Source organism: Ovis canadensis, chromosome 9, assembly GCF_042477335.2.
Source record: "Ovis canadensis isolate MfBH-ARS-UI-01 breed Bighorn chromosome 9, ARS-UI_OviCan_v2, whole genome shotgun sequence".
NCBI classification, from domain to species: Eukaryota; Metazoa; Chordata; class Mammalia; order Artiodactyla; family Bovidae; genus Ovis; species Ovis canadensis.
This window is the reverse complement of record NC_091253.1, coordinates 79956640-79968883: the sequence shown is the minus strand read 5'-3', so window position 1 is coordinate 79968883 and position 12244 is coordinate 79956640. Positions and strand designations below refer to the sequence as shown.

The window sequence follows — 12244 nt, the reverse complement described above, 5'->3', positions numbered from 1 at the left end:
CACATTTGGCATCTGTGTCTTCTTTAGATTACTATGAAATGCATCAGAATAAAATATGTTTTCACTTTTATTTTGAAATAATTATAAACAGGAAACTGCAAAGACAGTATAAGGAGGACCCATGTACTCTTCACTCAGTTTCCCTACCGGTCATATCTTATGCAATTATACTGAATTGGACATTATTACAATGAGCATGTATAGTTCTTTTTTTAAGTTTTTCAACTTTTATTTTACATACAAAGATCCAGTATTGTTTCTGCATAATGTAGATGTGCTGGATGATCCATTCAAAAAAATTCACTTAGTAACTCAACTTCATTTAATGAAGTCCATGTTTTTTGTGTACTGGAAGAAGCACTGATGGCACATATTGAGGCCATATTTCCAAATTAGATTCTGCCGGTTTGAGTGGACCTGGCAAGAATGAGAACCCTGGACAAATTTTCTCAGATGTCTCCAGTAAAGCTGCTGGTGACCCATGTTGCTCTCTTGGCTGCAAAGAGCAAAAGGAACAAGGGTGTATACACATGTGCTCTTCAAAATTTGGGGACACAGTTTACTAGAAGGCAGTGCTAGTTCTATATAATTTTTTTTTAATTGGGATATTCACTTTATTGTAGTAGTCTGGGATCAAAACTGCAATATAACCAAATTATACTTGTATTTCTTTTCTCCAGATGGGACAAATTCTATGGTTCAATTTACACCATCACCTCAGAGCTAAACTTATCTGAAAGCAAATCTTTGCTGGGCTTTTTCTGTTTTATTACGTGTATAGACTCATACAGGGCTTCCCTGGTGGCTCAGATGGTAAAGAATCTGCCAGTAATGCAGGAGACAGGGTTTCGATCCCTGGGTTGGGAAGATCCCCTAGAACTTTTATAGCTTTACATTTTACATTTAAATGTACTAACATTTTATGTTAATTTCTGTATAACATGTGAGGTTTAACTTGAAACAGTTTTTGTTTGTGGATAGCCAATTGCTCCAGCACCATTTATTGAGAAGATTATTCAACTTTCACTGAATTACCTTTAGAAAAAAAATCAACAGGCTATAAAGTTCTTTCTTCTTCCCAACTGATCTCTGTGCCTCTCCTTTAACCAGTTCCACTACAGTCTTGGTTTCTATAGTATATCATTCTTGAACTCAGGTGGAGTGATTCTTACCAATTTATCATTCTTTTTAAAAATTGTTTAAGCTAGTCTAGTTCCTTGGCTTTTCCATATAATTTTAGAATAACACTGCCTAGCTACATCTATAAAAAATCTTGCTGAGATATTTAGAGGTTCTGCATGTTAATCTGGGGAGAACTGACATGTTTACAATGCTTTACTATATTGAGACTTTAAATCCATGGACATGGTTTGTCTTTCCATTTTAGATCTTTTATTTCTTTCATCAGTGTTTTATAGTTTCCAGCATACAAGCACTGCATATTTTATTAAATATATATCTATTTAAGTTTCTGAGCAGCTATAAATGGCATTTTAATTTAATTTGGGTTTTTATATTTTCACTGTTAGAATACAGACTTTTTTTTTTTTCTTTTTTTTGGCTGCACCATGCAGCATGTGGAACTTCCCTGACCAGGGATCTAACCCATGGCCCCTGCAATGGGTTAGAAGTGCTGAATTTTAACCACTGGGCCACCAGGGAAGTCTGAAACATAACTGATTTTTGAATGTTTATTTTATATCCTGTTAACTTCCTGAACTCACTTATTACTTCTAGAAGTTTTTCGTAGATCTCATAGAATTTTTTTTTTTAAACATAGACCATCATGTCATCTGCAAATAGGGGAAGTTTATTTCTTCCTAGTTTATATGTCTTTTATTTCCCTTTTTAACCTTATTTCTCTGGCCAGAACTTCTCCACAATCTCTTCTAGAAAATAGAAGAGGAGGGACACTTCTCAGCTTATTCCATGAAACCCTATCATTCTGATACTGAAACAAGACAAAGACAGTACAAAAATGAAAACTACAGGCAATTTCCCTCATGAATATATGAGCAAAAAATTCTTAACAAAACATCAGAAAATAAAACCTGCTGCTGCTGCTAAGTCACTTCAGTCATGTCCGACTCTGTGCCACCCCATAGACAGCAGCCCACCAGGCTCCCCCGTCCCTAGGATTCTCCAGGCAAGAACACTGGAGCAGGTTGCCATTTCCTTGTCCAATGTATGAAAGTGAAAAGTGAAAGCGAAGTCTCTCAGTCGAGTCCGACTCTTTGCGACCCATGGACTACAGCCTACCAGGCTCCTCTGTCCATGCGATTTTCCAGGCAAGAGTACTGGAGTGGGTTGCCATTGCCTTCTCCAAATAAAACCTAGGAACATATAAAAAGAATTACACTCTGAACAAATAGACTTTATTTCAAAGATACAGGACTGGTTCAACATCTGAAAATCAATCAATATGACCCACCATATTAACAGGGTAATAAAAAATCACCCGATCCCAAGAACTGATATCAAAAAAGCACTTGACAAAAAGTAACACCCATTTATGGTTAAAAAAAAAAAAAGAAGAAAAGAAAAAAACACTTAGAAAAACTAGGAATAGAGGGAATCATTCTTAATTTGATAGTTATGAAATCAACACATTATAGATCAAATTAGACCAAATGAGGTGTGTTATCTATTTCCTTTATGAATAAGGCACTGTTAAAGGGCTGAAGATCCACTATGTCACTATACATATACTAAAATCCAGTAAATTCAATTACTTAATACATAGTGGATAAAGTCCATCAGACAAAAAGGAAATGTTAAATAATGATGAGTCCATGAGGATATTGGTTCAAAATATATTTCATCCCTTGATTTGGAAAGTCTGTCTTAGAAACAAGGTGAGATTCTTGTGCTTGAATCCCCACTTTCTTTTATCCATTCATTCAATAAGTATCTATTGAAGGTATTACTGTATGATAGGCACTGCTCTAGATATTGTAGGTAGAGAATGAAACAAACAGATCAACTTCCATAACTTTCATAACACACTGCTTATATTCTGATGATGGGAGAGAGAAAAATCAAGCTAAAAATTATTAACATATACCACATAGTATATTACTTGGGGACCAGTGTTATTACAAACTAAATAGGAAAATAAGAGAGGGAATACTGTGATGAAGGTGGATTTAAATAGGATAGTCAGGACAAACTCACTGGAAAGGTAAAATATGAGCTAGTATTTCAGGAGATAAGTATGCTAGGCAAAATAATGCCTCTCCCCAAAGATATCCTAATTCCTGGAATTTTAAATGTGTTATCTTACATGGCAAAAGGGATTTTTCAGATATTAATAAGGTTGCCAACCCTGAGATGAAGAGATTATCCAAGTGGGCCCAATCTAATTACATTGAGTCCTTAAAAATCAAAGCACCTCTCCTGGCCTGGGTCATAGGGATATACGACAATGGAAGAAGGATTAGAGAGACACAATCTTTTTTGCTTTGAAGATGAAGATAAAGTACCACAAGCCAATGAACATGGGTGACCTCTAGAAGGTGGAAAAGGAAAGGAAATTAATTTACTTCTACAGCCTCCAGAAGAGAACACAGACCTCCTAACATCTGGATTTTAGGCAAGTGAGACCTGTGTCTGACTTATAACCTACAAAACTGTAAAATAGTAAATCTGTGTTACTTTAAACTGTTAAGTATGTGGTAACTATTACATTAGCAATAGAAAACTAACAGAGTGAGCTTATGAATCAAGGAACAGTGGAAAGGTCAGTGAGTCTGGAGAAGTACAGAATTAGAAGATGATATCAGAGCGGAGCAGAGGAGATAAAGATTATAAAGGGCCTTGGTGGCTAGTTTAACAACATTGGTTTTTATTCTAAGATGAGAAGCCACTTTGAATTCTTAAAACAGAGGAGTATGATCTATCTTATATCTTAAAGGGAAAGTTACTCTGTGGAAGGGCAGGGACAAAAACCTAGAGCTCACTGGAAAGGCTCTTTGAATGACCCAGATGATGGTGGCTTCAATAAGGGCAATAGTTATGGAGATAAGTGCTCAGGTAAATATTTTGAAACTGAGGCCAAAGGATTTCCTGGTGGCTTGAATGATGGGTGTAAGAGATGCCTCGAGGTTCTGACCTAAGGAAATGAACAGCTAAGTTTTGTTAACTGAGATGGAGAAGACTATGTGCAGACTTAGGAAAGAGAGAATAGAAGCTTAGCTTCAGACATGTTACACTTAAGATACTTATTGAAGAGACAGCTGGTACATTGTTGGATATATGACTTCTAGAGTTAAGGAAGTGATCCACAATGGAAATATAAATCAATATCATCAGGGGGAGTTAGGTGGTATTGGAAGATGTGAGAGCAGAGGCAATCATCAAGGGAATGAGGGTGGGCAGAAAGAGAAAAGATCTAAGACTGGACCCTGAAAAGCCCTAAAGTCAAGAGATTAGGAATGAGCAAAAAATCCTGAAGAGAGGTAGCCAGTGAAGTAGGAAAACAGAGCAAAACAGGAAAGTATGTACCTTGGAACCAAGTGAAGTATGTTTCAAGAAGGTGGGTGCGTGTGTGCGAGCTCAGTTGTGTCGGAATCTTTGAGACCCCATGGACTTTAGCTCGCCAGCCTGCTCTTTCCATGGGATTTTTTTCAGGCAAGAATACTGCAGTGGGTTGCCATTTCTTCCTCCAGGGGATCTTCCCAACCCAGGGACTGAACTCCCATCTCCTGTGTATCTTGCATTGGCTGATGGATTCTTTACCATTGAGCCACCACCTGGGAAGCCAAGAAAATGGGTGATCAATGACAAATGTAGTTTTTAGGTCAAGTAATATGAGGACTAAGAATTGACCAGTGTTTTAAGCAACATGAAAGTTAACAGATACTCTTAAAAAAAAAAAAAGGTAGTTTCAAAATAGTGAGAATGTGGAAATGTGGAGTGCTGATGATCTAGAAACACAGTTGGTTTAAGAAAGCCTGGAAAGCAAGGAACTGACACTAGTAAATGATGAGAAACATCTCAAGATTTGCTGCTAATAGCTACATCAGTCTTGGAGAAGGAAGAACCTATAAAAAGCATTTAAAAATGTTGTGCATTGCATTTTCTGCTAATGTTATGGGAAAATGAGGACAAAAGATTTAGACCTCCACCAGTGCTGGTGTGAAGTATGCTAACCTGGACACACTGAACTTATAGATATTGGCTTTGGTCTTATTTTTATATCTTGTTATGCCAGTAGAGTTACTGAAACAATATCTTTGAACTTGCCAATAAACTATCCTAAACTATCTTTGCACAAATAAGCAAGATTTACTCTAAAAAGTACTGCTGCCAGAAAACTAAGTCTAACTATATACATATGAATGCAATATAACCCCCTTACTTGGCTTGATAAGGTTTTTTTTTAAGTGAATTACTTTTCTCTTTTATGGTAAAAACTTTGTAGTTTCCTATTAAAAGGGGCAGCAGGAAATGTATTCTTGGAGAGGGATATGCTTTTTGTTTCATTTTTTCCTCCTTAAGTATTGTGGGTTTTTCCCTCTTTGACCACTTTTAGAAGAAGACCTCCTGAGCAGTATGGAATGACTTGGCAACAGCTTTAGAAATAAAAAGCAAAACCCTGTTGTTTGGGGATTTTCTAGCAATATTATCTGGAGAATTATTTTTCTTCTGGGCTTATACATGGCTTTCCTCAAATTATTTTCTTATATGGGTAATAATCACACCTCCCTCTTGATTCTTTCATCAAATATGGCAGAAAATGTTCCTGATGAGTAACTAAAAGTTTATTTATCTGAAGAAGTATGATGAAAGGGAAACATAATTGAACTTGGCACTTCAGAAAGTGTGGTTTCAAAAAATATTCTCAAGTAGTCACACAAATTTAGTATATGAGCAAGGTGACATCTCAACTCAGTAGGCAAAGAATTTTTTAAAGTAAATGCTGTTAGAACAGTTGTGTGTCCATCCAGAAGAAGATAAGTTGGTTTTATACTTCTTACTATACACAAAGGTAAATTCCATATCAATTTAAGTTTACATTAAAAATAATTAAGAGAAAATATATCCTTAGGTTAAAAAAGGCCTTTTTAATTTACAATCTAGAATAATTTTAAAAATTGCTAAAATTAATCATTTTGACTATCAAAATATAAAAAAGTCTGAATACCAAATTGAAGAAAAGGGCCCCAAATCAAAAGGCAAACTACAGAGAAAAAGCTATTTGTAATTCATAACTTAAAAGACAAATGCCAAAACAATCTTGAGAAAGAAGAACAGAGCTGAGAGTATCATGCTCCTATACTTCAGACTATACTACAAAGCTATAGTAATTAAAACAGTGTGGTTGAGGCACAAAACCAGACACAAAAATCAGTGGAGCAGAATAGAGAGCCTACAAATTAACTCACACACTTATGGTCATTTAATCTATAACAAAGGAGGCAAAAATATACAATGGGGAAGAGACAGTCTCTTCAATAGGTGGTGCTTGGTAAACTGGACAGCTACCTGTAAAAGAATGAAATTAGAACATTTTTCTCACACTATGAACAAAAATAAACTCAAAATGAACTAAAGACCATTAACCATAAAACTTCTAGAAGAAAACATAGGCAGAACACTTTGCATGAGTCATAGCAATATTTTTCTTTTTGGATCTGTCTCCTCAGGCAAAGGAAATAAAAGAAAAAATAAACAAATGGGACCTGATAAAATTTAAAAACTGCAGAACACAGAAAACCATCAACAAAATGATAACATAACATACTGAATGAGAGAAAGATATTTTCAAATGATATGACAGATAAGGGATTAATATCCTGCCGGAAGCCAGTGTGAGGAATCCTGCCCGTGACAAGGTCATGAGGAAGGAAGCTGACATACGCAAGGCATGCTCAGACTTCAGGGACCCCTCTGGAAATTCCTAAGCATGTACCCCAATAAAAATCTGCCGGCTTTTGTGCTCTGCTTTTCCACTCTTCTGACATTTTCTGGAAAAAGTCAATTCAGGGCTTTAGTCTTCTGCATTTGAAAGAGTGTTTCAATCCAAAAAACCCTCTGATGGCTTTCTAGCCTGCCTGCAGGACTCCTACAGCTGCGCATGTGATTGTTTAAGGCCTCCTGACCGCAGGAGGCACAGGAAGCTTAAAACATCCTAGGAATGTAGGAGCTTCCGAGGAGTCAAAATCTTTAGAATAGGACTGATTAAAGGTTTCATTTGTTGAGTCAATATTTGCTGCCAAATTTTCACATCCTTTAGTTGTAGATATAGTTAGAAAAACAAGTAGTAGACCTTGTGTTAGCAACATTAGATCTTTGAGTTAAGTACCTTCTTTGTTATATCCCACTGCACCTTTGTTCTATAGAGATGTAACTTTAATGCTAATGCTTTAAGGAGATGTAGATTAAAGAAAAACACTTCAGGGGAAACAAGATTAACATTCATTAAGGAAGAGAGCCAAAAAGTGTTAACAAGCCTCTTGGCCAGAAGATAATGTAAATCACCTGAGACCTTTTGTATACCAAATGATGTATAGAAAGAGCCTGAGCTGCGAACGCTACATAATCTTGTGTTACCCATTGATCTCTGTGTTTTATCAAAAGTATAAAAGGCCTTCTGAACAATAAAGGATGGGGCCAGCTTCTTGGACCAGCTTCTCTAACTAGGCTCCCGGCCTGGTTTCTTGGGGCTCTGGCTCCCCCCGTGTCTCTCTCTCTCTCTTTCTTCCTGTCTCTCTTTCCCTCTCTCTGCTCTTTACTTTAACTTCAGGCTGAATCTCCACCTGGAGCACGGAGGCTCGCCAGGTCTACTTACTTGCCCCGGCTGTTAAGACCCGCGAGAAAGGGAGCTTAAGGCGAGGCACCCTTAGATATTCAAGCGGGCGCCGGTGGCCCAACGTAGATGGTGCAAATTCCTTGTCTGGAATTTTATTGGTCTTCCACGTAAACCAAGCTATTCAGCCCTCTTCCTCCACTTAATCTTCTTACTACACTATAGTTTCTTAATCTAATCTTTCATTAATAAATAAACAAGTCTTTCCACCGTCCACCCTTTCGCCGTCCACCCTTCGAATTCCCTGGATCCACCGGGGCTGGACCCCGGCAATATCCAAAATATATAAATAGCTCAAATAACCCAATGCCAAAAACAATCCAGTTAAAACATGGGCAGAAAACTTGAACAGACATTATTTCCAAAGAAGACACACAGATGGCCAACAGGCCCATGAAATGATGTTCAACTTCACTAGTCATCAGAGAAATGCAAAATCAAAACAATGGTATCACCTTATACCTGTCAGAATTTCTATCATCAAAAAAAACAACAAATAACTGATGTTGGTGAGGATGTGAACAAAAAGGAACACTTGTAATACTATTTGTGGTAATGCAAATTGATGCAGCTACTATGGAAAATATGAGATTTCCTCAAAAAATTAAAAATAGAACTATCATCTGATCCAGAAATTCTACTTCTAGGTATATATGTAAAGAAAAGAAAAACACTCATTTGAAAAGATACATGCACACCAATGTCCATAGCAACATTATTTACAATAGCCAAGATATGAAAGCAACTAAATGTCTATCAATAGATTAAACAGATAAACACTCCCACACACACGCACACAGGAATACTACTTGGTCACAAAAAAAAATTTTACCATTTGCAACAACATGGATGGACCTAGAAGGTATTATGCTTAGTGAAATAAGTAAGACCAAGAAGGACAAACATTGTACCTTATCATAATGTCACAACTAAACAAAGAATTAAGGGAATTAAGAGGTACAAATTACTATGTAAAAAATATGATACAAAGACATATTGTACAGCACAGGAAATAGAGCCAATATATTATAATAACTTTAGATGAAACAGAAACCATAAAATTTTTGAAGTACTATGTTGTACACCTGAAACTAACATAATATTATAAATCAACATGCTTCAATAAAAAATTAAAATAATTTCCCAAAAAAAGAAAAATACAAACTAAGACTACATAAAGCAATCAGTCTAAACAATCATAATGGCATAAATTCAAAAGTCAGACAATACCAATTTGTGGGCAAGTTTATAAGGAAACTGATAATCTTACACATTATAAATGAAAGTGAAAAATAATACAATTACTCTGAGGAGAAATATGGCAATTTTTATTTAATTACAAATGCATTTATTCTTTCACTCAAGATTTTGCTTTGGGGAATTATCTTATAAAAACATGAGTATGAAATGATGTATGTTCAACTATTCCCTAAAACCTTGTTTGTAATAGAAAGAAAACATAAATGTTATCAAACTCAAACTTACATACTATAAAGCATTCACCCAAGGGAATACTATATAGTTGTAAAAATCAAGGAGGAAGCTCTCTCTCTATGGACAAGAAAAGAGCTCCAGGATATACTACCAACTGCATTTTTTTAAAAAGTCATATAACAGGGCATACAGCATGGTATCTTTTGTTTATAAAAGTGCGGAGACTACAGTGGACATGGACTGGAGTTGGAGAGAAACTTCTTAATGATGTTATAGTTAGATTTTTTAATCATATAAATACACAAACAATCCAAACTAAAAAGAAATAAAATAAAAACAAAGCAGAACTGGAGTCAAATCCTGATTCACACATAGACTATATAACCTTGTATAGTAACTTAACTATCATCCTGAGCTTGGTTTCTTAGTTCATAAAATTGGAAAAACATGCCTTGTTTATTTTTCTTTTTAATAGATGATGGAAAACATATGAAAACACTTTTGAACCATGGAGTGATAAGAAAGGAAGACCTATTATCTTTTATTTTCAGTTTTCTTAAAACAAGTTGCAGGCCTACATACAAAATAAGGCACAATCTAATCAAGCAAGCTTATGGACACAGAAACCTCTAATACTCAGTATATGTTCTTTATTCATTCTTCTCATTCTCTATTAATTCTTTTCATTTTTCTAAAATTCTGTTTTACTCATAAAAGCTTTTCTCCAGGCCTAGATACAGTTACAGAACAAAAAGTAGGGACAAAAAGAGCTGAGTCACTGGAACAACAGTCCCTCCAAATTCTTCCCTCTTGGGGTGTCACTCAGCTGCCTCTCTTCTCTTGGTGGCTAGCTGGTTGCAAGGACCCCTCTGGCCTCCTGTCCAGCTGCTATCCAGAGAATCCATTGCTCCCCATGATAGCTCCATATTCTCATCTTTGTCTACTACTTTCGCCATCTCTGCTGTCCCCTCCTCCACCAAATTTTCTACTTCCGGGCTCCCACCTCTTGAGGAAGGCAGCCAAGTTCAGGGGCCAGGAATGAGTCATGGGAACAGCTCCTCAGACGGGCCTCCCAAATGCCACGGCTTCTCCTGGTTCCACTGGTCCGCCTTGTGCAGAGTGGGTAAAACTCCTCCTAAGAAGCCAAGAAGAGGCCAAAACTTGCAGGACCCAGGTACCCTGTGATAATATCTTGCCATAATCTGAACTGTGATTTTTTTTCCCTTCAGGTCTCAGGCACCTGTTCCCACAAGGGAGCTGCGCTTCACATAAGGAAGCAATTTCCAACATTCCCATCCCTTATCTTTGGTTAGCAGTGAGGGGGCTTGGTGTGCCCTTATCATCTCTGCCCTCGTCCCCCAAGTCTCACTCCCTCTCTGCCCCTCCACTTGTGGGCAGTCTAATTTCCCAGTAGATGGATCCATGCTTCCAGGTTTTCCTCTCCCAAGTATCACCAGTCTATGGGGGTTTTCTCTACAGCCATATCTCTTGATTCTGACCAATTGTTCATTTAAAAAGAATGATTTGGGGGGCAGCTACAAACACTGTAAATCTTTTCTGAGATCACTGCTAAGAAAAATTACAATTTCAGAACAGTAATTCCCCAGCCTTGGTTGATGAGTACCAGATTTTCCAAAAGACCACAACCCCAAATTTACCAAAATTCCCTCTAAAAATATTTTTTTAAGTTAAATCATTTTATGTATGACTGTCACACTCTAAGCCCTACAATAAGCAAAGGGCAAAGTCCCTCAAATCTCACACATACACTATTAAGTATCTTTTCCAGTTATGGGGTTAGTCAGAAAGGAGAAAGAATGTTAAAACGATTTTTTAAAAATTGAGAAAATAAAGTTTTTAAAATCAAAATTATTCAAGCTAACTTTTAAAAGGACAGATCATAAAATCATAGGATAAACATGTTTCTAAATGGCAGAATTAATATATATACATATGTATTATTTTGGTGAATCTTGTATGAAAAGGAAGGAAAGCATAGATATATATCTTACCAGATTGTTATATACTACGGAAAGAAAGAGCATGCATCTCTAATACCAGTGGAACACACTACATATAAAAATACAAGGCTGACATGATCAGTAATACTTGGGAATTCAAAAATGCAGAGCCATCTGCTGAATTACTTATCTGGAGTTCAATTTGGTAAAAATGTCTGTTTCTTATGCATACCCAAAGTCCCCACTAAGAACTGAGACCAGAGAATTACTGTGGTTTCACTACAAAGTTTCAATGGGTTTCATAGAAACATTTCTAGATTACACTGGAAATTGTTATAAATATTTCCTTATGCCGCTGTCTTCCACTCAGCTGAAAAGAATCTCTTTTCTTTCTGATCTTCAATCATTGCTGAAGTGTTACCTATCTGTCCTTGTAATGACTCCTGGAGGCCATGTCCTGCAATCTTGTGCTGTGACCTCAATGACAGCTGTTCCAATGGTCTTGGCTGAGGCTGTTGCATTTACTCACCCAAAGAAGCAGAAGGTTGGCTCTGTGCACTTACTGTATGCCTGCTACCCCTGGCTGTCAGTCTCCTGACAGGTTGCTCTGTCAATTTTCCCAGGTAAAGGTCCCAAGGGAGGCTTTTCCACACAGATGGACTGCACAATGTGACCAACATCTCCTTAGCATGAGAGCAAACATTATTGCCCTGAACCTTGACAGTTCATGCTAATGAACCCCAAGTGGATCTACAAATAGCTAGAGTGAGAGTAGTGAGAATAATTATATCCATGCAATTCTAGGTGAATTATGAACACAAAGTACAGGTTAGGGACCCCTGACAATTAGTCTAAGATTCAGATAGTTACTAAATAAGAAAATAAAGTATTCTTAGAATACTATTTGAGTCATTTTTAGAGGCTCAAAAACACATAGCTTTAAACAAGGGAAATTTTAAAACATCGTAAAATTCTGGCATTGAATAAAATAAACTCCTTTATTTTGCAGATAAGGAAACTATAACTCAAGGATTTTCCC

The 12244-nt window shown here is 36.7% G+C and overlaps 1 protein-coding gene across 1 annotated transcript; it reads right to left on the bottom strand.

Moving 5' to 3' along the window:
* Nucleotides 1–318: 318 nt before the first annotated feature.
* On the bottom strand, nt 319–483 carry LOC138446096 (small ribosomal subunit protein uS14-like). The gene has a single exon (XM_069600819.1). The coding sequence runs from the start codon at nt 481–483 to the stop codon at nt 319–321; it is 165 nt and encodes a 54-aa protein (XP_069456920.1).
* Between the last annotated feature and the right edge of the window lie 11761 nt (nt 484–12244).